The sequence below is a fragment of the Squalius cephalus genome (assembly GCF_949319135.1).
Source record: "Squalius cephalus genome assembly, chromosome: 9".
Taxonomy (NCBI): domain Eukaryota; kingdom Metazoa; phylum Chordata; class Actinopteri; order Cypriniformes; family Leuciscidae; genus Squalius; species Squalius cephalus.
Window position 1 is genome coordinate 335,184 of NC_137130.1, and position 22,624 is coordinate 357,807.

At 37.8% G+C, this 22,624-nt stretch overlaps 1 protein-coding gene across 1 annotated transcript in view; it reads right to left on the reverse strand.

Annotated features, from left to right (window-relative positions):
• gpc6b (glypican 6b) overlaps window positions 1–10,174 on the reverse strand; it is a gene marked incomplete at its 5' end in the record, with an annotated part of 42,771 nt that extends 32,597 nt beyond the window's left edge. The window contains 2 exons of the mRNA XM_079881782.1: window positions 7,002–7,160; window positions 10,030–10,174. Coding sequence (XP_079737908.1) covers window positions 7,002–7,160; window positions 10,030–10,174 — 304 coding nt within the window. The remainder of the gene's footprint in view (window positions 1–7,001; window positions 7,161–10,029) is intronic.
• Window positions 10,175–22,624: the final 12,450 nt, after the last annotated feature.

Sequence of the window (22,624 nt, forward strand, 5' to 3'; positions counted from 1 at the left end):
AAGAGCGCGATGGATTATAGGGCGATAGAAGATCCGTTAAATAGACTGGAGCTAAGCCGTTTAGGGCTTTATAAGTCAGTAGCAATACCTTGTAATTAATACGGGACTTTATAGGTAACCAATGTAGTGATGATAAAATTGGTGTTATATGATCATATTTTCTTGATCTAGTAAGAACTCTAGCGGCGGCATTTTGAACTAACTGTAGCTTGTTTATTGAGGATGCAGGACAACCGGCTAATAAAGCATTACAGTAATCTAGTCTCGAGGTCATGAATGCATGAACTAACTTTTCTGCGTCAGAAACTGATAGCATATTACGTAGCTTAGCAATGTTTCTAAGGTGGAAAAAGGCTGTTTTTGTAACATATGAAATATGATTTTCAAAAGACAGGTTGCAGTCAAGTATAACACCCAGGTCTTTTACTGTAGAGGATGAAGTAACAGGACATCCTACTATGTTAAAGTTGTATTGTGAGAGGTTTTGTGGGTGGTTTTTTGAACCGATAAGTATTACCTCTGTCTTATCTGGATTTAATAAAAGAAAATTGCGCGTCATCCAATCTTTTATATCTTTAACACACTCTGTCAATTTGGATAATTTAGCGTTTTCATCTGGCCGTGATGAAATATAGATTTGAGTGTCATCAGCATAACAATGGAAACTAATTCCATGTTTCCTTATAATATTTCCAAGTGGCAGCATATATATTGAGAATAATAGAGGGCCTAACACAGATCCCTGCGGCACTCCATAGTTTACTGGAGTTATGATCGATTTTTCTCCATTTAAATAGACAAAATGGTATCGGTCAGATAAATACGATCTAAACCAGCTTAATGCTTGTCCTTGAACACCAGTATAATTTTGTAGTCGATCTAAGAGTATAGTGTGATCTATAGTATCGAACGCAGCACTAAGATCAAGTAAAACTAGTATTGAGATATAGCCTTGGTCAGAAGCTAAAAGTAAATCATTTGTGATTTTAACGAGCGCAGTTTCAGTGCTATGATGCGGCCTGAATCCAGACTGAAACTTTTCATAGGTGTCATTTTCTTGCAAGAAGGAGCCCAGTTGAGCGGACACAACTTTTTCTAGTATTTTAGACATAAAAGGTAGATTTGAAATGGGTCTATAATTTGCTAGATCATGTGGATCTAATTGTGGTTTCTTAATGAGAAGTTTTATAACTGCTAGTTTAAATGTTCTTGGAACATGACCTAAAGATAAAGACGAGTTAATAATATTGAGGAGAGACTCTTCCACTACAGGTAACACTTCTTTCAATAGTTTAGTTGGTATAGGATCTAGTAAACATGTTGTTGTTTTAGAGGAAGTGATAAGTTTATTTAACTCTTTTTGTTCTATAGTTGTAAAGCACTGTAATTGTTCTTGCGGGGTGATAGTTGAGGCTGAGTTATAAGACGCGATTGAGGATTGAACGTTTACAATTGTGGTTCTGATGTTTTCTATTTTCTCAGTGAAGAACTTCATGAAATCATTACTACTAAACTCTAACGGAATATTTTGTTCAGGAGACATCTGTTTATTTGTTAGTCTAGCCACGGTGTTAAATAAGAACCTAGGATTGTTATGGTTGTTTTCTATTAGTTTGCGGAGATGCTCAGCTCTGGCCTCTTTTAGGGCCTTTTTATAACGTGACATACTGTCTTTCCACGCGATTCTAAAGACCTCTAAGTTAGTTTTTTTCCATTTACGCTCTAAATTACGGGTTTCTCTCTTTAGAACATGCGTAGTATTGTTGTACCATGGTGCTTTACTTTTCTCTCTGACCTTTTTTAGTCTAATGGGTGCAACAATATCCAATTTTCCAGAGAGAATGGTGCTCATAATGCTAGTTAATTCCTCAAGTTCATCTGTTTGTTTGGGTTCAGGCAGCAGCTGAGACAGATCCGATAAGCTATTTGAAAAATTATCTATGGTGGATGGAAGGATTGTTCTACCTAATCGATAACGCGGCGCAGCATGATATATTACAGGGGTACGTAATATGCAAGTTACCATGTAATGGTCAGTGACATCGTCACTTTGTGGAATGATATCTATATCGGTTGGATCGGTTCCATGTGATATAATTAAATCGAGTGTATGATTAAAACGATGAGTTGGTCCGGTAACGTTTTGCTTGACCCCAAAGGAGTTTAATAAATCTGTAAACGCAGCCCCTAGCGCATCATTTGAATTATCTATGTGGATATTAAAGTCTCCAACAATTAATGCTTTATCGAAATTAACTAATAGGTTTGAGAGAAAATCTGCAAACTCATTTAGGAAATCAGCGTAAGGCCCAGGCGGTCTATATACGGTAGCCAAGGCTAGAGATAATAGGGATGTTTTTCTAACATCTAAGAGCGTAACATTTAGTACAAGTACTTCAAACGAAATAAACTTATAGCCCGTTTTCTGAGTAACATTGAGAATATCTCTATAGATTGTTGCAACACCGCCGCCACGACCAATCAGACGGGGTTCGTGCTTATAGGAGTATCCTGATGGAGTAGACTCATTTAGACCGAAATAATCATTTGGTTTAAGCCAGGTTTCAGTAAGGCAAAGTACATCGAAGCTATTATCTGTGACTATTTCATTTACAATAACTGCCTTAGGTGTGAGTGATCTAATGTTTAGAAGACCTAGCTTTAGAAATTGTTTTTGATTACTAATAGCAACATTCTCTGGTTTAATAACAATTAGATTTTTTCTAGATCCTGCAGTAGATTTATTATTTGATCTCACTAAACGAGGAATAGACACAGTTTCTATGCAATGTTCAACACTATTTATATCAGTTAAATTGGTGCAGCAGAGACTATGATTTGGACTTTTGGTTACTAGTCAAAAGGTATTTAACATTTTGGAGATGTTATCCGACAGAAGATCCGATCCGAATCTGCTTGGGTGTAAGCCATCAGCACGGTAAAGCCTAGGACGCTCCCAAAACAGATTCCAATTATTTACAAAGAGCAGTTTCTGCTCATTGCACCATGACATTAACCATTCATTTAGCGCGAATAATCTACTGAACTTTTCATGACCTAGTCGGTACGTGGGAAGCGGTCCTGACACAATGATCGTTATATCAGGCGATGTGCTGCGTACCGTATCGATCAGATTCCTGAAGTCTTTCTTCAGAACCTCCGTCTGGCGCAGCCTGATGTCGTTCACTCCCGCGTGCAGGACAACAGTTCCGACGCGCTCGTTCAGGATCTCGGGAACGCGAGCGGCGATTTCAGAAACACGAGCACCAGGAAAGCAGTGACTATGCACCTTATTTTTATTTAACGTAGCGTGTACATGTCGAACGATGGAATCGCCGATGATCACAGCATCGCGTTCTGTTTCGCGAAGAGGGGAGAAGCGGTTTTGTGTGGATATCTCGAAAACCGGGAGGGTCGGAGACAGTTTTCTTGGTCTAGACCTGACTCGCGTCTTCCGCTGCGGAAATATCCAGGCTTCGTGGTGGCATGTTGGAGCCGGAGTGAACGAGACCATGGCTGATCGCGACCTCGGCGCTCGGGACCGATGTTGAGAAACGCACGGAGTAGACGAGGTCGGAGTCAGCGGGTTAGTAACGTTAATCACTGATTTGTGTGCATCGGCGCGTGACGTTTCAAGAGCCAAACGCCGGTCTATCAGCTCGGCTTGTCTCACTAAAAGGTCGTGGATCTGTTTCTCAACAGCTTCCAGCTCGGACTGCACCGCGTGCAGCTCAAATGTGTCTTCACCTGCACCAAAAGGTAGACTACTTACATCTGATATATTCGCCATTTTAACAGATGGACAGTACGTTAAGTTAGCAACGACGCTACCAGTGATGCTATCAATATTAATACTAATTTATGGCTTAAGTCTTGGATATAATCCGTCTTTTTAGTGGTACGGGTGTAGAGTAGACGCACGATAGGCGAAAAAATGTTTGTTTGTAAATGAATGCGGAGAAGACGCGTTCAGCCGTGATCCACAGGAGTAACCTATAAGAGTATCCGGCATTGGATCACTAGGCATGAGACGCGTCTGCTCAACAGTCCGCGTTGTAACTATGAGGTGAGGAAAAGTAGAAAATGTTCGTTGTAAGTGAGTTTAAAGAGAAATCAAGAATTATAAATCAATCGATGGATGGAGCTCCAAAGACAACAACGTGTTCAGACGCGACGCCAGTGCATTTAGGGGTGTGGTCCTGGTCAAGACAATCTCCTGAACTCCAAACTGAATGTCAGAATGGGAAAGAAAGGTGATTTAAGCAATTTTGAGCGTGGCATGGTTGTTGATGCCAGACGGGCCGGTCTCAGTATTTCACAATCTGCTCAGTTACTGGGATTTTCACGCACAACCATTTCTAGGGTTTACAAAGAATGGTGTGAAAAGGGAAAAACATCCAGTATGCGGCAGTCCTGTGGGCGAAAATGCCTTGTTGATGCTAGAGGTCAGAGGAGAATGGGCCGACTGATTCCAGCTGATAGAAGAGCAACTTTGACTGAAATAACCACTCGTTACAACCGAGGTATGCAGCAAAGCATTTGTGAAGCCACAACACGCACAACCTTGAGGCGGATGGGCTACAACAGCAGAAGACCCCACCGGGTACCACTCATCTCCACTACAAATAGGAAAAAGAGGCTACAATTTGCACGAGCTCACCAAAATTGGACAGTTGAAGACTGGAAAAATGTTGCCTGGTCTGATGAGTCTCGATTTCTGTTGAGACATTCAGATGGTAGAGTCAGAATTTGGCGTAAACAGAATGAGAACATGGATCCATCATGCCTTGTTACCACTGTGCAGGCTGGTGGTGGTGGTGTAATGGTGTGGGGGATGTTTTCTTGGCACACTTTAGGCCCCTTAGTGCCAATTGGGCATCGTTTAAATGCCACGGCCTACCTGAGCATTGTTTCTGACCATGTCCATCCCTTTATGACCACCATGTACCCATCCTCTGATGGCTACTTCCAGCAGGATAATGCACCATGTCACAAAGCTCGAATCATTTCAAATTGGTTTCTTGAACATGACAATGAGTTCACTGTACTAAAATGGCCCCCACAGTCACCAGATCTCAACCCAATAGAGCATCTTTGGGATGTGGTGGAACGGGAGCTTCGTGCCCTGGATGTGCATCCCACAAATCTCCATCAACTGCAAGATGCTATCCTATCAATATGGGCCAACATTTCTAAAGAATGCTTTCAGCACCTTGTTGAATCAATGCCACGTAGAATTAAGGCAGTTCTGAAGGCGAAAGGGGGTCAAACACAGTATTAGTATGGTGTTCCTAATAATCCTTTAGGTGAGTGTATATCACAATATTACATTTTTTCTGTATTTTTGATCAAATAAATGCAGGATTGATGAGCAGAAGAAACTTCTTTCAAAAACATTCAAAATAGTAATGTGTCCAAACTTTTGGCCTGTACTGTATATATACAGATTATTTTTTTGTTTTGTTTTGTTTTCTTCAAGGCTTGGAACCTATCTTAAGGTTTGCGTTCTCAAGCCACGGGCACTGTTGTTGTGTGAATGAGCGGCCGGTGTGTGTTAGCGGCCCCTAAATCACTAATGATCTTTACAATGGAAGTGAATCAATCAAAACTAACTTTATCTGGACAATAACTTTATTCTAGATCTGCTGTAAAGCCTGAGCAATCTCTGTTACTGTAATCTCCTGTTATCACTGTAAAGTATGAAGGTAAATCAGTAGCAAAACTCGAGAGCACGTAGATGTGAATTTGAGAACTTGTACAATAAATGTTGGTACTTGTACATGAACATTTACACTCACAGCTCCAATGTGAAAACCTGTAAAATAAAAATATGAAGTTGAATGTTGAAATTTGCACTCGCATACAATAGTTACAAACCTGTATTCTGAATCTGAAGCTGCAGACAAGTAGACACAAATGTGTAAAATGCCATTCACAGAAATACAACGACAGACACAAACTTGTAATATATATTTTGCGTTTAATCTTACATTCACATTCGCGGTACAACCTCAATTAGGCACTTGCAGCTTCTCAAATCTGTCACTGCAATTTCAAATTTTGCGCCTTGACTTTTGCTACTCTTTTCGCGATATATCAGGTGCAAAACTAACTTGTGCACTTGAAACTCAGAGGCGGTGAGAGAGAAAGGGGGGCGGGAGTGGGGGGGTTCAAAGGAGCCGTTTTATTGGTTGGCACCTAGCCAATGAAATGGGACTTCGATGATGTCACGAAACCCGCGTGCACTGAAACGCTAACATGGCTTAATGCATTAGACTGATATTAAAAGAAATAAACGATATTATCAAACTCAGTAAACACAATGCTAATGCATACTACAGAAAAGCAGATAGCGTTTCAGTGCACGCGGGTTTCGTGACATCATCGAAGTCCCATTTCATTGGCTAGGTGCCAACCAATAAAACGGCTCCTTTGACCCCCCCTCCTCCCGCCCCCCTTTCTCTCTCACCGCCTCTGAGTTTCAAGTGCACAAGTTAGTTTTGCACCTGATATATCGCGAAAAGAGTAGCAAAAGTCAAGGCGCGAAATTTGAAATTGCAGTGACAGATTTGAGAAGCTGCAAGTGCCTAATTGAGGTTGTACTGCGAATGTGAATGTAAGATTAAACGCAAAATATATATTACAAGTTTGTGTCTGTCGTTGTATTTCTGTGAATGGCATTTTACACATTTGTGTCTACTTGTCTGCAGCTTCAGATTCAGAATACAGGTTTGTAACTATTGTATGCGAGTGCAAATTTCAACATTCAACTTCATATTTTTATTTTACAGGTTTTCACATTGGAGCTGTGAGTGTAAATGTTCATGTACAAGTACCAACATTTATTGTACAAGTTCTCAAATTCACATCTACGTGCTCTCGAGTTTTGCTACTGATTTACCTTCATATTATATTGTAATGCTCATAATCATGACAGTACTGAAGTGTTTTTGAGTGGAAGAGGTTCAGTGTGTGACATTCAGGAGAGATGGGGATCGTACCGTCGAGTCTCTGATGAGCGCTCATGAACGTGTTCCTCATCTCCTCGCTGGTGTCGTCCATCAGCTTCTGGAAGTCCCGAGAGCTTCTGTTCCTGAAGACCTGCTCCATCTCGGAGTCGCAGCAGGATCTCTGAGCAGCGCAGACCTGCAGATCGGCTCCTGGACACGCGACACACACACACGGCTCTCAGTCAGCAGACATGTGGACACACACACACACACACACACACACGGCTCTCAGTCAGCAGACATGCTCTAAAGTTAAACTCATCAGTCACAGTAAACACATTCAGAATTATACAAAAGATTATATTTCAGATAAATGCTGTTCTTCTGAACTTTCTATTCATCAAAGAATCCTGAAAAATAAAATGTATCAGTTTCCACAGAAATATGAACAGTTTTCAACACTGATAATAATCATAAATGTTTCTTGATCATCAGATCCTCATATTAGAGTAATTTCTGGAGGATCATGTGACACTGAAGACTGGAGTAATGATGCTGAACATTCAGCTTTGTTCACAGGAATAAATTACACTTTACTATATATTCACATAGACAACAGATGATTTACACTGGAATAATATTTCACTGTTTTACTGTATTTTTATTAAGCAAAAGAGACTTTTTCAGAAACACTGAAAGATTTTACCGACCCCAAACTTTTGAACAATGGAATAAAATGAGCTAAAACACTCTAATATTGAACTGAATTATATAGAATGTGTAAATTGTATATTATGTTGTCATTCTAACACAGAATTCTTAATGGCATTAAACCAGCGCTAATCAAACCAGCTCCGACTGGAGATGGAGACTGAAAAGCAGAAAGTGTATTAATAAGGCGAACAGGGTCCGTGTGGATGAAGGACACCTCTCACACACCAACATCTCTTCTGTCTGATCATGGAGATGTGTTTCAGTCTCTGCTTTGAGCTAAAACACTGAAACACAGTCTTCAATCTCCAGTAACTTGCACCAGATTGGCCAAAGATTTCTGATGATGGACATGCAAAACTTTTAACCATTATTCTAATATTGTCAAAGTATCCTTACTGTAATCATACAAGCACAAGCTGTCATCGCTGCCTAACGTGTTCATTACGTCAGTTTAACTCAATACATGACGATAACTAACCCTTTATTTCTATTATAACACAGAGTGTTTTACAGAGACAACAGGAAAATAATGCAACAGAGTTTGTGTCCAGAATACAATAGCGTCACAGTCCAGCTTAAGTCAGTTCAGTGATGCTTCATTTCTGTTATTTTCAGAGCCGCTCTGGAGAAACATATAACTATAACTTATAATACTGTCATATGAACTATATTATAGGTGTATATAATATGAACGTTCCTATAACTGAACACTTCCTACACTGTAACACTGAAAGCTGCTTTGAAACAATATGAAATGTGAAAAGCACTATAGAAATAAACTAGAATTGAACAGAATTGAAGAGATCTCTGGCCTCTTATCAGCAAATCCAAATAAGGAGATTTGCAACATATGGCAATTAAACTAATTAAATAAACAAACTTTACTATTGCAATATAATGCGGACAGCAGCCGTCGCATGCATCCACGTCACTGAGGAAATACATCTCACAAATTACAACTCAATTGTAATGGTTAAATTAAATTTTAATAATCAAAAAGTATTTCTAATTAATTGAAATTCTAACAATTTATTAAAAGTTTAAGACAAATTACATTTTTAGCATTTAATTTTTTTTTTTTTTTTTTTTTTTTAAATACCGTTTTATTTTTCTGGATTCCATTTTAATGGTTTTCTTAAATTTTGATAATCAAAAAGAATGTCTAAACTATTACAAGTTTAACAAAAATAGGGCACTATGAAGTGTTTTATGATTTATTGTGCAAATGTTTTGTCAAAGACAGTCGTAATCAAGGCATAAAACTTAAAACGAAAATGTTTGGCAAACAAATTTCCGTACAACAAGTTTACTTTAAAACATGGAAGAGAAATTGAGTGACATTCCTTAAAAAAATAAAGTTTTACTGGAAGTGACATTCACATAAACTCTAAATCACAGAAATCACAGGTCCTTCATCACTGACATACTTTCAGTCCATCACACAATCCTCACAAACCACAGACTGATGTTTATAGGGACCTTTACCAGGAGGTGGCCTTGAGTTATCATCTTTAAAACAGACCTACAATTATAGCCATGAGTCATGACTTATATTTATATATAAGCGGCCAGGATGTGCATGAAAGTCTGCTAATATATGCAAAATAATATCATTATTCCCTGTAAGTCTCATTGATTCAAACAGGATCGCTGAAGCAAATCTGCAGTTTGCAGGCTCAGAAATATTGAGTTATGTAGAGAGAGGGAGATTTTAATTATACGTTAGCAATTATTGGTCCATCTCTAGTGATCGCTTTATGTTTCTCAGTATTTCAGTCATTTTCAGCTCAAATAAACCTGACAGACTGAAACTGAAATCCAGCAGCTTTATTGTAAAACAACACGAGAGTTGAACATAATATAGAGTATGAGTTGTAAATTCACATTATTAAACAATAGAGATGCCAAACTCAGAGTTGATATGATATTATGAACCATCTACACAAACTAACACACATTTCCACCAATATGCCACACTATACGGGGCAAGTTGTCACAAATGATTATGGGTTTTTCAGTTAAATGTCAACAAAACGACTATGAAACAAGATCATCCATGAAGAACAGTATAGTGCAATAAACTGAAAATGCATAGTACAATCATATTTCTGAAAATCACTCACACAGCCTTCGTTGTACAGTGACATTGTTGTTTGATTGTGTTCACTTGTTACTGAACAGTTATATATGATTCTGTAAACTTCGCCTGGAGGACAGAATTAAATAATATATCATTCTAGTAATTTAAATCCGTTACAGTGTGAAACCAGCAAACACTGACTGGAGAACAGTTACTGAGATGCAGATTGTGACAACTTGCCCCGTCTCCTTCATTCACTCGCGGTGTGTGATTAAACTCGTGTACCTGATGTTTCCTCGGCGGGAAAACTGCTGACAGGACTCAAACCCAGAGCCGTGAACACGTCCTTCAGCTGACTGCAGTTCAGCGCCTGCACATCCGCGGCGACGGGCGCGCGCAGGACCAGGAGCGTGCACAGAACCGCCAACATCTCCAACTCCTCCAACTCCTCCAGTGGGATCTGATGCTTTACTCCTGATTTACTCCTGATTTACTCCTGATTTACTCCTGATTTACTCCTGATTTACTCCTGATTTACTCCTGCGTTACTCCTGCGTTACTCCTGCTTCACTACTGCGGTACTCCTGCGGTACTCCTGCGGTACTCCTGCGGTACTCCTGCGGTACTCCTGCTTCACTCCTGATTCACTCCTGATTTACTCCTGATTTACTACTGCGTTACTCCTGATTTACTCCTGATTTACTCCTGCTTCACTAGTGCGTTACTCCTGCTTCACTACTGCGTTACTCCTGATTTACTACTGAGTTACTCCTGCGTTACTCCTGCTTCACTACTGCGTTACTCCTGATTTACTACTGCGTTACTCCTGATTTACTACTGAGTTACTCCTGCATTACTCCTGCTTCACTACTGCGTTACTCCTGATTTACTACTGCGTTACTCCTGCTTCACTACTGCTTCACTACTGCGTTACTCCTGATTTACTACTGCGTTACTCCTGATTTACTACTGAGTTACTCCTGCATTACTCCTGCTTCACTACTGCTTCACTACTGCGTTACTCCTGATTTACTACTGTGTTACTCCTGCGTTACTCCTGCTTCACTACTGCTTCACTACTGCGTTACTCCTGATTTACTACTGCGTTACTCCTGCTTCACTACTGCGTTACTCCTGATTCACTCCTGCGGTACTCCTGCGGTACTCCTGCTTCACTACTGCGTTACTCCTGATTTACTACTGCGTTACTCCTGCGTTACTCCTGCTTCACTACTGCGTTACTCCTGCTTCACTACTGCGTTACTCCTGCTTCACTACTGCGTTACTCCTGCTTCACTACTGCGTTACTCCTGCTTCACTACTGCGTTACTCCTGCGTTACTCCTGCGTTACTCCTGCGTTACTCCTGCGTTACTCCTGCGTTACTCCTGATTTACTACTGCGTAACTCCTGATTTACTACTGCGTTACTCCTGCTTCACTACTGCGTTACTCCTGCTTCACTACTGCGTTACTCCTGCTTCACTACTGCGTTACTCCTGCTTCACTACTGCGTTACTCCTGCTTCACTACTGCGTTACTCCTGCGTTACTCCTGCGTTACTCCTGCGTTACTCCTGCGTTACTCCTGCGTTACTCCTGATTTACTACTGCGTAACTCCTGATTTACTACTGCGTTACTCCTGCTTCACTACTGCGTTACTCCTGCTTTACTCCTGCGGTACTCCTGCTTTACTCCTGCGGTACTCCTGCTTCACTACTGCGTTACTCCTGCTTCACTCCTGCGTTACTCCTGATTTACTACTGCGTTACTCCTGCGTTACTCCTGCTTCACTACTGCGGTACTCCTGCGGTACTCCTGCGGTACTCCTGCGGTACTCCTGCGGTACTCCTGCTTCACTACTGCGGTACTCCTGCGGTACTCCTGCTTCACTACTGTGTTACTCCTGATTTACTCCTGCGGTACTCGTGCGGGAATCCTGCTTCACTACTGCGGTACTCCTGGTTCACTACTGCGTTACTCCTGATTTACTCCTCCAGTGGGATCTGATGCTTAACTCCTGCTTAACTCCTGCTTTACTCCTCCAGTGGGATCTGATTATTTACTCCTGCTTTACTCCTGCTTAACTACTGCTTTCCTCCTGTGTTACTTCTGTGTTACTCCTGCTTTACTCCTCCAGTGGGATCTGATGCTTTACTCCTGCTTTACTCCTCCAGTGGGATCTGATGCTTAACTCCTGCTTAACTCCTGCTTTACTACTGCTTTCCTCCTGTGTTACTTCTGTGTAACTCCTGCTTTACTCCTGCTTTACTCCTCCAGTGGGATCTGATGCTTAACTCCTGCTTAACTCCTGCTTTACTACTGCTTTCCTCCTGTGTTACTTCTGTGTAACTCCTGCTTTACTCCTGCTTTACTCCTCCAGTGGGATCTGATGCTTTACTCCTGCTTTACTCCTCCAGTGGGATCTGATGCTTTACTCCTGCTTTACTCCTGCGTTACTACTGCATTACTACTGCGTTACTCCTCCAGTGGGATCTAATGCTTTACTCCTGCTTTACTCCTCCAGTGGGATCTGATGCTTTACTCCTGCTTTACTCCTCCAGTGGGATCTGATGCTTTACTCCTGCTTTACTCCTGCGTTACTACTGCATTACTACTGCGTTACTCCTCCAGTGGGATCTAATGCTTTACTCCTGCTTTACTCCTGCGTTACTCCTCCAGTGGGATCTAATGCTTTACTCCTGCTCCAGAGAAAACAGATCCTCCTCAGAGATGAACTTCTTCACTGCACAGATTTTGTGCTGTGAGTGACCGAGAGAAAACAGATCCTCCTCAGAGATGAACTTCTTCACTGCACAGATTTTGTGTTGTGAATGACCGAGAGAAATCAGATCCTCCTCAGAGATGAACTTCTTCACTGCACAGATTTTGTGTTGTGAATGACCGAGAGAAAACAGATCCTCCTCAGAGATGAACTTCTACACTTCACAGATTTTGTGTTGTGAATGACCGAGAGAAAACAGATCCTCCTCAGAGATGAACTTCTACACTTCACAGATTTTGTGTTGTGAATGACCGAGAGAAAACAGATCCTCCTCAGAGATGAACTTCTTCACTTCACAGATTTTGTGTTGTGAATGACCGAGAGAAAACAGATCCTCCTCAGAGATGAACTTCTTCACTGCACAGATTTTGTGTTGTGAATGACCGAGAGAAAACAGATCCTCCTCAGAGATGAACTTCTACACTTCACAGATTTTGTGTTGTGAATGACCGAGAGAAAACAGATCCTCCTCAGAGATGAACTTCTTCACTGCACAGATTTTGTGCTGTGAGTGACCGAGAGAAAACAGATCCTCCTCAGAGATGAACTTCTACACTTCACAGATTTTGTGTTGTGAATGACCGAGAGAAAACAGATCCTCCTCAGAGATGAACTTCTACACTTCACAGATTTTGTGTTGTGAATGACCGAGAGAAAACAGATCCTCCTCAGAGATGAACTTCTACACTTCACAGATTTTGTGTTGTGAATGACCGAGAGAAAACAGATCCTCCTCAGAGATGAACTTCTACACTGCACAGATTTTGTGTTGTGAATGACCGAGAGAAAACAGATCCTCCTCAGAGATGAACTTCTACACTTCACAGATTTTGTGCTGTGAATGACCGAGAGAAAACAGATCCTCCTCAGAGATGAACTTCTTCACTGCACAGATTTTGTGCTGTGAGTGACCGAGAGAAAACAGATCCTCCTCAGAGATGAACTTCTTCACTGCACAGATTTTGTGCTGTGAGTGACCGAGAGAAAACAGATCCTCCTCAGAGATGAACTTCTTCACTGCACAGATTTTGTGCTGTGAATGACCGAGAGAAAACAGATCCTCCTCAGAGATGAACTTCTTCACTGCACAGATTTTGTGCTGTGAATGACCGAGAGAAAACAGATCCTCCTCAGAGATGAACTTCTTCACTGCACAGATTTTGTGCTGTGAATGACCGAGAGAAAACAGATCCTCCTCAGAGATGAACTTCTTCACTGCACAGATTTTGTGCTGTGAATGACCGAGAGAAAACAGATCCTCCTCAGAGATGAACTTCTTCACTGCACAGATTTTGTGCTGTGAGTGACCGAGAGAAAACAGATCCTCCTCAGAGATGAACTTCTTCACTGCACAGTTTTTGGGTTGTGAGTGACTGAGAGAAAAGGCTATTTTACCGCGGACAGCGTGCGTGATACGTAATAGAAACGCCCTGAACGCGCATCATTCAACATCATTACAGTGCACTGAAAGGAATAACTGCATATCAGTCACGATCTGCTGGGGATATTTCAATAAAACATGAACCCCATGACCTCTTGTGGAATTTCAGAAAACTGTCATCCAGAACTGATCTCTCTGAGATCTGCAGATGCCACTGACGTGTTTATCTATTTACACAAACTTCCAGAAGATTGCAGCAGTTTCTTGTTGTACATCATCCTCTTCTTTTTGAGCTTAACAGATAACAGGGAATGTTCTGGCAAGGACTACAAAGTTATGAACAAACATTATTTCAGTAATCACATTAATATAATGTTAATCAGGTCTTTAATAATGTTCTCACAACATTAGCTCAAAAACATTATTTATACATCGTTCATAGAGCGTTTCTGTTCTGAAATGTTTCAGTTGGACTTTCCTCTGATGTTTTTTAAATGTTACTTCTTTCAGAACATTCCGAGAACATTTTCAAAAATAACGATCAGAGAACTTTAAAAAGTAACATTCAGAGAACATTCAAAAGTAACATTCAGAAAACATTCAAAAGTAACAATCAGAGAATTTTAAAAAGTAACGGTCAGAGAACATTCAAAAAAGCAACATTCAGAGAACATTCAAAAGTAACGATCAGAGAACATTCAAAAGTAACGATCAGAGAACATTCAAAAGTAACGATCAGAGAACATTCAAAAGTAACGATCAGAGAACATTCAAAAGTAACGATCAGAGAACATTCAAAAGTAACGATCAGAGAACATTCAAAAGTAACGATCAGAGAACATTCAAAAGTAACGATCAGAGAACATTCAAAAGTAACGATCAGAGAACATTCAAAAGTAACGATCAGAGAACATTCAAAAGTAACGATCAGAGAACATTCAAAAGTAACGATCAGAGAACATTCAAAAGTAACGATCAGAGAACATTCAAAAGTAACGATCAGAGAACATTCAAAAGTAACGATCAGAGAACATTCAAAAGTAACGATCAGAGAACATTCAAAAGTAACGATCAGAGAACATTCAAAAGTAACGATCAGAGAACATTCAAAAGTAACGATCAGAGAACATTCAAAAGTAACGATCAGAGAACATTCAAAAGTAACATTCAGAGAACATTCAAAAGTAACATTCAGAGAACATTCAAAAGTAACATTCAGAGAACATTCAAAAGTAACGATCAGAGAACATTCAAAAGTAACGATCAGAGAACATTCAAAAGTAACATTCAGAGAACATTCAAAAGTAACAATCAGAGAACATTCAAAAGCAACATTCAGAGAACATTCAAAGGTAACATTCAAAAGTAACATTCAGAGAACATTCAAAAGTAACATTCAGAGAACATTCAAAAGCAACATTCAGAGAACATTCAAAAGTAACATTCAGAGAACATTCAAAAGCAACATTCAGAGAACATTCAAAAGTAAAATTCAGAGAACATTCAAAAGTAACGATCAGAGAACATTCAAAAGTAACATTCAGAGAACATTCAAAAGTAACGATCAGAGAACATTCAAAAGCAACATTCAAAAGTAACATTCAGAGAACATTCGAAAGTAACATTCAGAGAACATTCAAAAGCAACATTCAGAGAACATTCAAAAGTAACATTCAGAGAACGTTCAAAAGTAACATTCAGAGAACATTCAAAAGTAACGATCAGAGAACATTCAAAAGTAACATTCAGAGAACATTCAAAAGCAACATTCAGAGAACATTCAAAAGTAACGATCAGATAACTTTCAAAAGTAACATTCAGAGAACATTCAAAAGTAACGATCAGAGAACATTCAAAAGCAACATTCAAAAGTAACATTCAGAGAACATTCGAAAGTAACATTCAAAAGTAACATTCAGAGAACATTCGAAAGCAACATTCAGAGAACATTCAAAAGCAACATTCAGAGAACATTCAAAAGTAAAATTCAGAGAACATTCAAAAGTAACATTCAGAGAACATTCAAAAGCAACATTCAGAGAACATTCAAAAGTAAAATTCAGAGAACATTCAAAAGTAACGATCAGAGAACGTTCAAAAGTAACATTCAGAGAACGTTCAAAAGTAACATTCAGAGAACATTCAAAAGTAACGATCAGAGAACATTCAAAAGTAACATTCAGAGAACATTCAAAAGCAACATTCAGAGAACATTCAAAAGTAAAATTCAGAGAACATTCAAAAGTAACGATCAGAGAACGTTCAAAAGTAACATTCAGAGAACATTCAAAAGTAACGATCAGAGAACATTCAAAAGTAACATTCAGAGAACATTCAAAAGCAACATTCAGAGAACATCCAAAAGTAACGATCAGAGAACATTCAAAAGCAACATTCAGAGAACATTCAAAAGTAACATTCAGAGAATTTTAAAAAGTAACAATCAGAGAACAATCAAAAGTAACATTCAAAGAACATTCAAAAGCAACATTCAGAGAACATTCAAAAGTAACATTCAGAGAACATTCAAAAGTAACATTCAGAGAACATTCAAAAGTAACATTCAGAGAACATTCTAAAGTAACATTCAAAAGTAACATTCAGAGAACATTCGAAAGTAACATTCAGAGAACATTCAAAAGCAACATTCAGAGAACATTCAAAAGCAACATTCAGAGAACATTCAAAAGTAACATTCAGAGAACATTCAAAAGTAACATTCAGAGAACATTCAAAAGCAACATTCAAAAGTAACATTCAGAGAACATTCAAAAGCAACATTCAGAGAACATTCAAAAGTAACGATCAGATAACTTTCAAAAGCAACATTCAGAGAACATTCAAAAGCAACATTCAGAGAACATTCAAAAGTAACATTCAGAGAACATTCAAAAGTAACATTCAGAGAACATTCAAAAGCAACATTCAGAGAACATTCAAAAGCAACATTCAGAGAACATTCAAAAGTAACATTCAGAGAACATTCAAAAGCAACATTCAGAGAACATTCAAAAGTAACATTCAGAGAACATTCAAAAGCAACATTCAGAGAACATTCAAAAGTAAAATTCAGAGAACATTCAAAAGTAACATTCAGAGAACATTCAAATGTAACGATCAGAGAACATTCAAAAGCAACATTCAAAAGTAACATTCAGAGAACATTCGAAAGTAACATTCAAAAGTAACATTCAGAGAACATTCGAAAGCAACATTCAGAGAACATTCAAAAGCAACATTCAGAGAACATTCAAAAGTAACGATCAGAGAACATTCAAAAGTAACATTCAGAGAACATTCAAAAGTAACGATCAGAGAACATTCAAAAGCAACATTCAAAAGTAACATTCAGAGAACATTCGAAAGTAACATTCAAAAGTAACATTCAGAGAACATTCGAAAGCAACATTCAGAGAACATTCAAAAGCAACATTCAGAGAACATTCAAAAGTAAAATTCAGAGAACATTCAAAAGTAACATTCAGAGAACATTCAAAAGTAACGATCAGAGAACATTCAAAAGCAACATTCAGAGAACATTCAAAAGTAAAATTCAGAGAACATTCAAAAGTAACTATCAGAGAACATTCAAAAGTAACATTCAGAGAACATTCAAAAGTAACGATCAGAGAACATTCAAAAGCAACATTCAAAAGTAACATTCAGAGAACATTCGAAAGTAACATTCAGAGAACATTCAAAAGCAACATTCAGAGAACATTCAAAAGTAACATTCAGAGAACATTCGAAAGTAACATTCAGAGAACATTCAAAAGCAACATTCAGAGAACATTCAAAAGTAACATTCAGAGAACGTTCAAAAGTAACATTCAGAGAACATTCAAAAGTAACGATCAGAGAACATTCAAAAGTAACATTCAGAGAACATTCAAAAGCAACATTCAGAGAACATCCAAAAGTAACGATCAGAGAACATTCAAAAGCAACATTCAGAGAACATTCAAAAGTAACATTCAGAGAATTTTAAAAAGTAACAATCAGAGAACAATCAAAAGTAACATTCAAAGAACATTCAAAAGCAACATTCAGAGAACATTCAAAAGTAACATTCAGAGAACATTCAAAAGCAACATTCAGAGAACATTCAAAAGTAACATTTAAAAGTAACGATCAGAGAACATTCAAAAGTAACATTCAGAGAACATTCTAAAGTAACATTCAGAGAACATTCAAAAGTAACATTCAGAGAACATTCAAAAGTAACATTCAGAGAACATTCAAAAGTAACGATCAGAGAACATTCAAAAGTAACAGTCAGAGAACATTCAAAAGTAACGATCAGAGAACATTCAAAAGTAACAGTCAGAGAACATTCAAAAGTAACATTCAGAGAACATTCAAAAGTAACGATCAGAGAACATTCAAAAGTAACATTCAGTGAACATTCAAAAGTAACGATCAGAGAACATTCAAAAGTAACAGTCAGAGAACATTCAAAAGTAACAGTCAGAGAACATTCAAAAGTAACGATCAGAGAACATTCAAAAGTAACAGTCAGAGAACATTCAAAAGTAACGATCAGAGAACATTCAAAAGTAACAGTCAGAGAACATTCAAAAGTAACATTCAGAGAACATTCAAAAGTAACGATCAGAGAACATTCAAAAGTAACGATCAGAGAACATTCAAAAGTAACGATCAGAGAACATTCAAAAGTAACAGTCAGAGAACATTCAAAAGTAACAGTCAGAGAACATTCAAAAGTAACATTCAGAGAACATTCAAAAGTAACGATCAGAGAACATTCAAAAGTAACAGTCAGAGAACATTCAAAAGTAACGATCAGAGAACATTCAAAAGTAACAGTCAGAGAACATTCAAAAGTAACAGTCAGAGAACATTCAAAAGCAACATTCAGAGAACATTCAAAAGTAACATTCAGAGAATTTAAAAAAGTAACGATCAGAGAACAATCAAAAGTAACATTCAGAGAATTTAAAAAAGTAACGATCAGAGAACAATCAAAAGTAACATTCAGAGAACATTCAAAAGTAACGATCAGAGAACAATCAAAAGTAACATTCAGAGAACCTTCAAAAGCATTCAGAGAACATTCTAAAGTAACATTCAGAGAACATTCAAAAGTAACAGTCAGAGAACATTCAAAAGTAACAGTCAGAGAACATTCAAAAGTAACATTCAGAGAACATTTTTTCTCTAAACATAACTAATTTAAAGAAAAAATTCTAAATAAATCTTGGGTTTTATTTTAGAAACAAGTTCTGTTTTTCATTTAATGTAAGAAAGAGGTTAGGTTCTGCTATTTTCTTGCCTGTACTCGATTATGGTGATGTGGTGTATCAATTTGCTTCCTCTCAACTTCTTTCTTCTTTGGATGCTGTTTATCACAGCGCTTTAAGATTTATATCAGATTGTAAACCTTTAACTCATCATTGTATATTGTATAATAGAGTATCCTGGCCATCTTTGTCTATTAGAAGGAAATTTCAGTATTACCTAATCATTTATAAAACTATTCTGGGGTTGTTGCCTTTGTATCTAGGTTGTCTAATTCAAAAGAACAGTGTTGGGAAATATTCCCTCCGGTCTGATAATTGTTTTACTCTCTCTGTTCCATTTGTGAGAACTAACTGGGAAAAAGGGCTTTTATGTATGCAGCTCCATTTGAATGGAATTTACTCCAAACGAAATTGAAATGACAAACTCTGGTGCCTATGGAACATTTTAAATCTATTATTCGGTCACTCGAAGAAGACTCATTGATTTGCAATTGTTTTTAAGTGTTTTAATTGTATATTTGTTGTTTCAATCTGTAAGTTGTGACTGTAACTGCTGTCCATTCTTGGCCAGGACTCTCCTGTGAAAGAGATTTTTAATCTCAGAGAGATTTTCCTGGTTAAATAAAGGTCAAATAAAAATAAATAAAAAAAAACATTCAAAAGTAACGATCAGAGAACATTCAAAAGTAACATTCAGAGAATTTTAAAAAGTAACGATCAGAGAACATTCCAAAGTAACGATCAGAGAACATTCAAAACTAACATTCAGAGAACATTCAAAACTAACATTCAGAGAACATTCAAAAGCAACATTCAGAGAACATTCAAAAGTAACATTCAGAGAACATTCAAAAGTAACGATCAGAGAACATTCAAAAGCAACATTCAGAGAACATTCAAAAGTAACATTCAGAGAACATTCAAAAGTAACGATCAGAGAACATTCCAAAGTAACGATCAGAGAACATTCAAAACTAACATTCAGAGAACATTCAAAACTAACATTCAGAGAACATTCAAAAGCAACATTCAGAGAACATTCAAAAGTAACATTCAGAGAACATTCAAAAGTAACGATCAGAGAACATTCAAAAGCAACATTCAGAGAACATTCAAAAGTAACATTCAGAGAACATTCAAAAGTAACGATCAGAGAACATTCTAAAGTAACATTCAGAGAACATTCTAAAGTAACATTCAGAGAACATTCTAAAGTAACATTCAGAGAACATTCAAAAGTAACGAAGTTATTGTCCAGATAAAGTTAGTTTTGATTGATTCACTTCCATTTCAAAGATCATTAGTTATTAACTTAGCGGCCGCTAACACACACCGTTCTCACAGAAAACAGAAACTTTTAATGCGTTCCGGCCGCTCATTTGCACGAGAACAGTGCTTGGTGCTCGAGAACACAAACTCTGAAACATGTTCCAAGGCTTTACAGATATTACAGCCTAAAGGATTAAATAATTAAGACAATAATAATAAGACATTTCCCAAACACACTCGAAGCGCTCGACCAATCACAACACACTGCTCCAGCCGACCAATCAGAGCACAGTGTGCTTTTCAGAAGGAGGGGCTTCATAGAGACAGGAAGTAAACAGAGCGTTACTGACAGACTGGGAAGAGAGGAGCCGCAACAATAATCAACATTCAAGCAGGAAATCTATGGAAGCATGTTTCCGCTACAGAATAAAACATTTTAAAAGATAATTGCAACTTTTTTTCTCAGAATTACTTGGTATAAAGTCAGAATTGCGAGATATAAACATGCAATTCTGAGAAAAAAAGTCTGATTTGCGAGTTTATTTCTTGCAATTGCAAGTTTTTCTCTCACAACTCTGACTTTATAATACAAAATTGCGACTTTATATCACACATTCTGAGATAAAAAGTCAGAATTGCAAGAAAAAAAGTAAGAATTGTGAGAGAGAGAAAAAAAAAAAAAAAAAAAAAAAAAATCGCAATTACCTTTTTCTTTTTTACTCTGTGGCGGAAACAAGCTTCCATAAAAACCTGTTCTAGTAGAACCCCAAAACAACATCAAGACTTTGTAAAAGGACACGGGCACTTTATGTCTGACAGGAGGGTAAGCCAGTTTAAACCATATGCAAATGAGTTTGTTTAATATAAAGCAGGTCTCATGAAGTTATTCAGCAGCCGCTCACTGTGTCCTCTGAAGCATTAGCACTTCAACATCAAACTATATCGATATATAAGTGGTATTTTTGGTACAAATATGTGTACACACTAATTTCATCACTATAACAGCACAAATCAATCCGGCTCAGTCACACACACTCGAGAGTGTGTACTGTGTAGAGCTGGATATGAAAGGGTTAAAAAACTACTATTCCTAACAGAAGTACTGAAAGAGCTTTTTAAATTCATCATCAATAGCCTAATATCATCACTTTTACTCTTTATTATTCGCTGCTGCACTGAAAGGGCCATATTAACACCGATATTTTGGAGAACTAGCTCTTCACGAGGCGTTAGTTCCTTCGGACTAGTTCTCCAAAATATCGGTGTTAAAATGGCCCTTTCAGTGCAGCAGCGAATAATACAGAGTAAAAGTAAAGTTTGACCGGAGAAACTTTGGCTGGGTAGAGATCGCCATCTGTTGGCCTCAGTTATTCACACGCGTGGACAATTACAGCTGTATTGTCCTGTAAAATATCCTCTGAAAACGCTGAGATATGAAAAATAGCCCAGGTTAACATTAGTTGATTTATCAAGTCAACATAATGACTGATCCATTCACACATCATGAGCGGTTATAGAAGAACATGTGCAACGCTGATCCCAGATCACTAACATGAACAAACCAACGCTAAACTGAAGAGATCTGATCTGAGTATCTGTCAATCAGGCTGACAGCTGTCAATCATTATCACACATGGTTTCACACAGAAAATGTGCATTATGTTCATAGAGACTATAGCTCATTCTGAAACTGTTTTAAACCATTCGAAATGTTGACATTATTAACTTGAACTAATCAACTAATAACTAACTAACACACAAAACATCTCTGAACTCTTTAAATCCATGGACTTACTGGTGTTTGTGCTGCTGCTTTCCCTCCAAAATGATGTCACTTCCTGGAGAATGATGATTGGTTCTTATTTGTCATGTTAAAAAAAGAAACTTCAAACTTTTCACAAATTAAAACAGTATTTCCAAGGAATAATTTCTATTTGAACATTTTTTTTATATATATATATATATATATATATATGAAGAGTTCAGATGCAAAAGCCTCTAAGTGCCATCTGAAATTTTCTTATAGAATGATCATTTTTATCAAGCTTGTATATTTAAGTTCAGTAATTTCACTTAAATGACAATGAATAGGTCATTTATATATATAATTTGTCAATTATTTAAAATTTACCCATATGTTGGTCATTTCTGAATAAATTAAACAAACATAATCTCCATCTTTATTT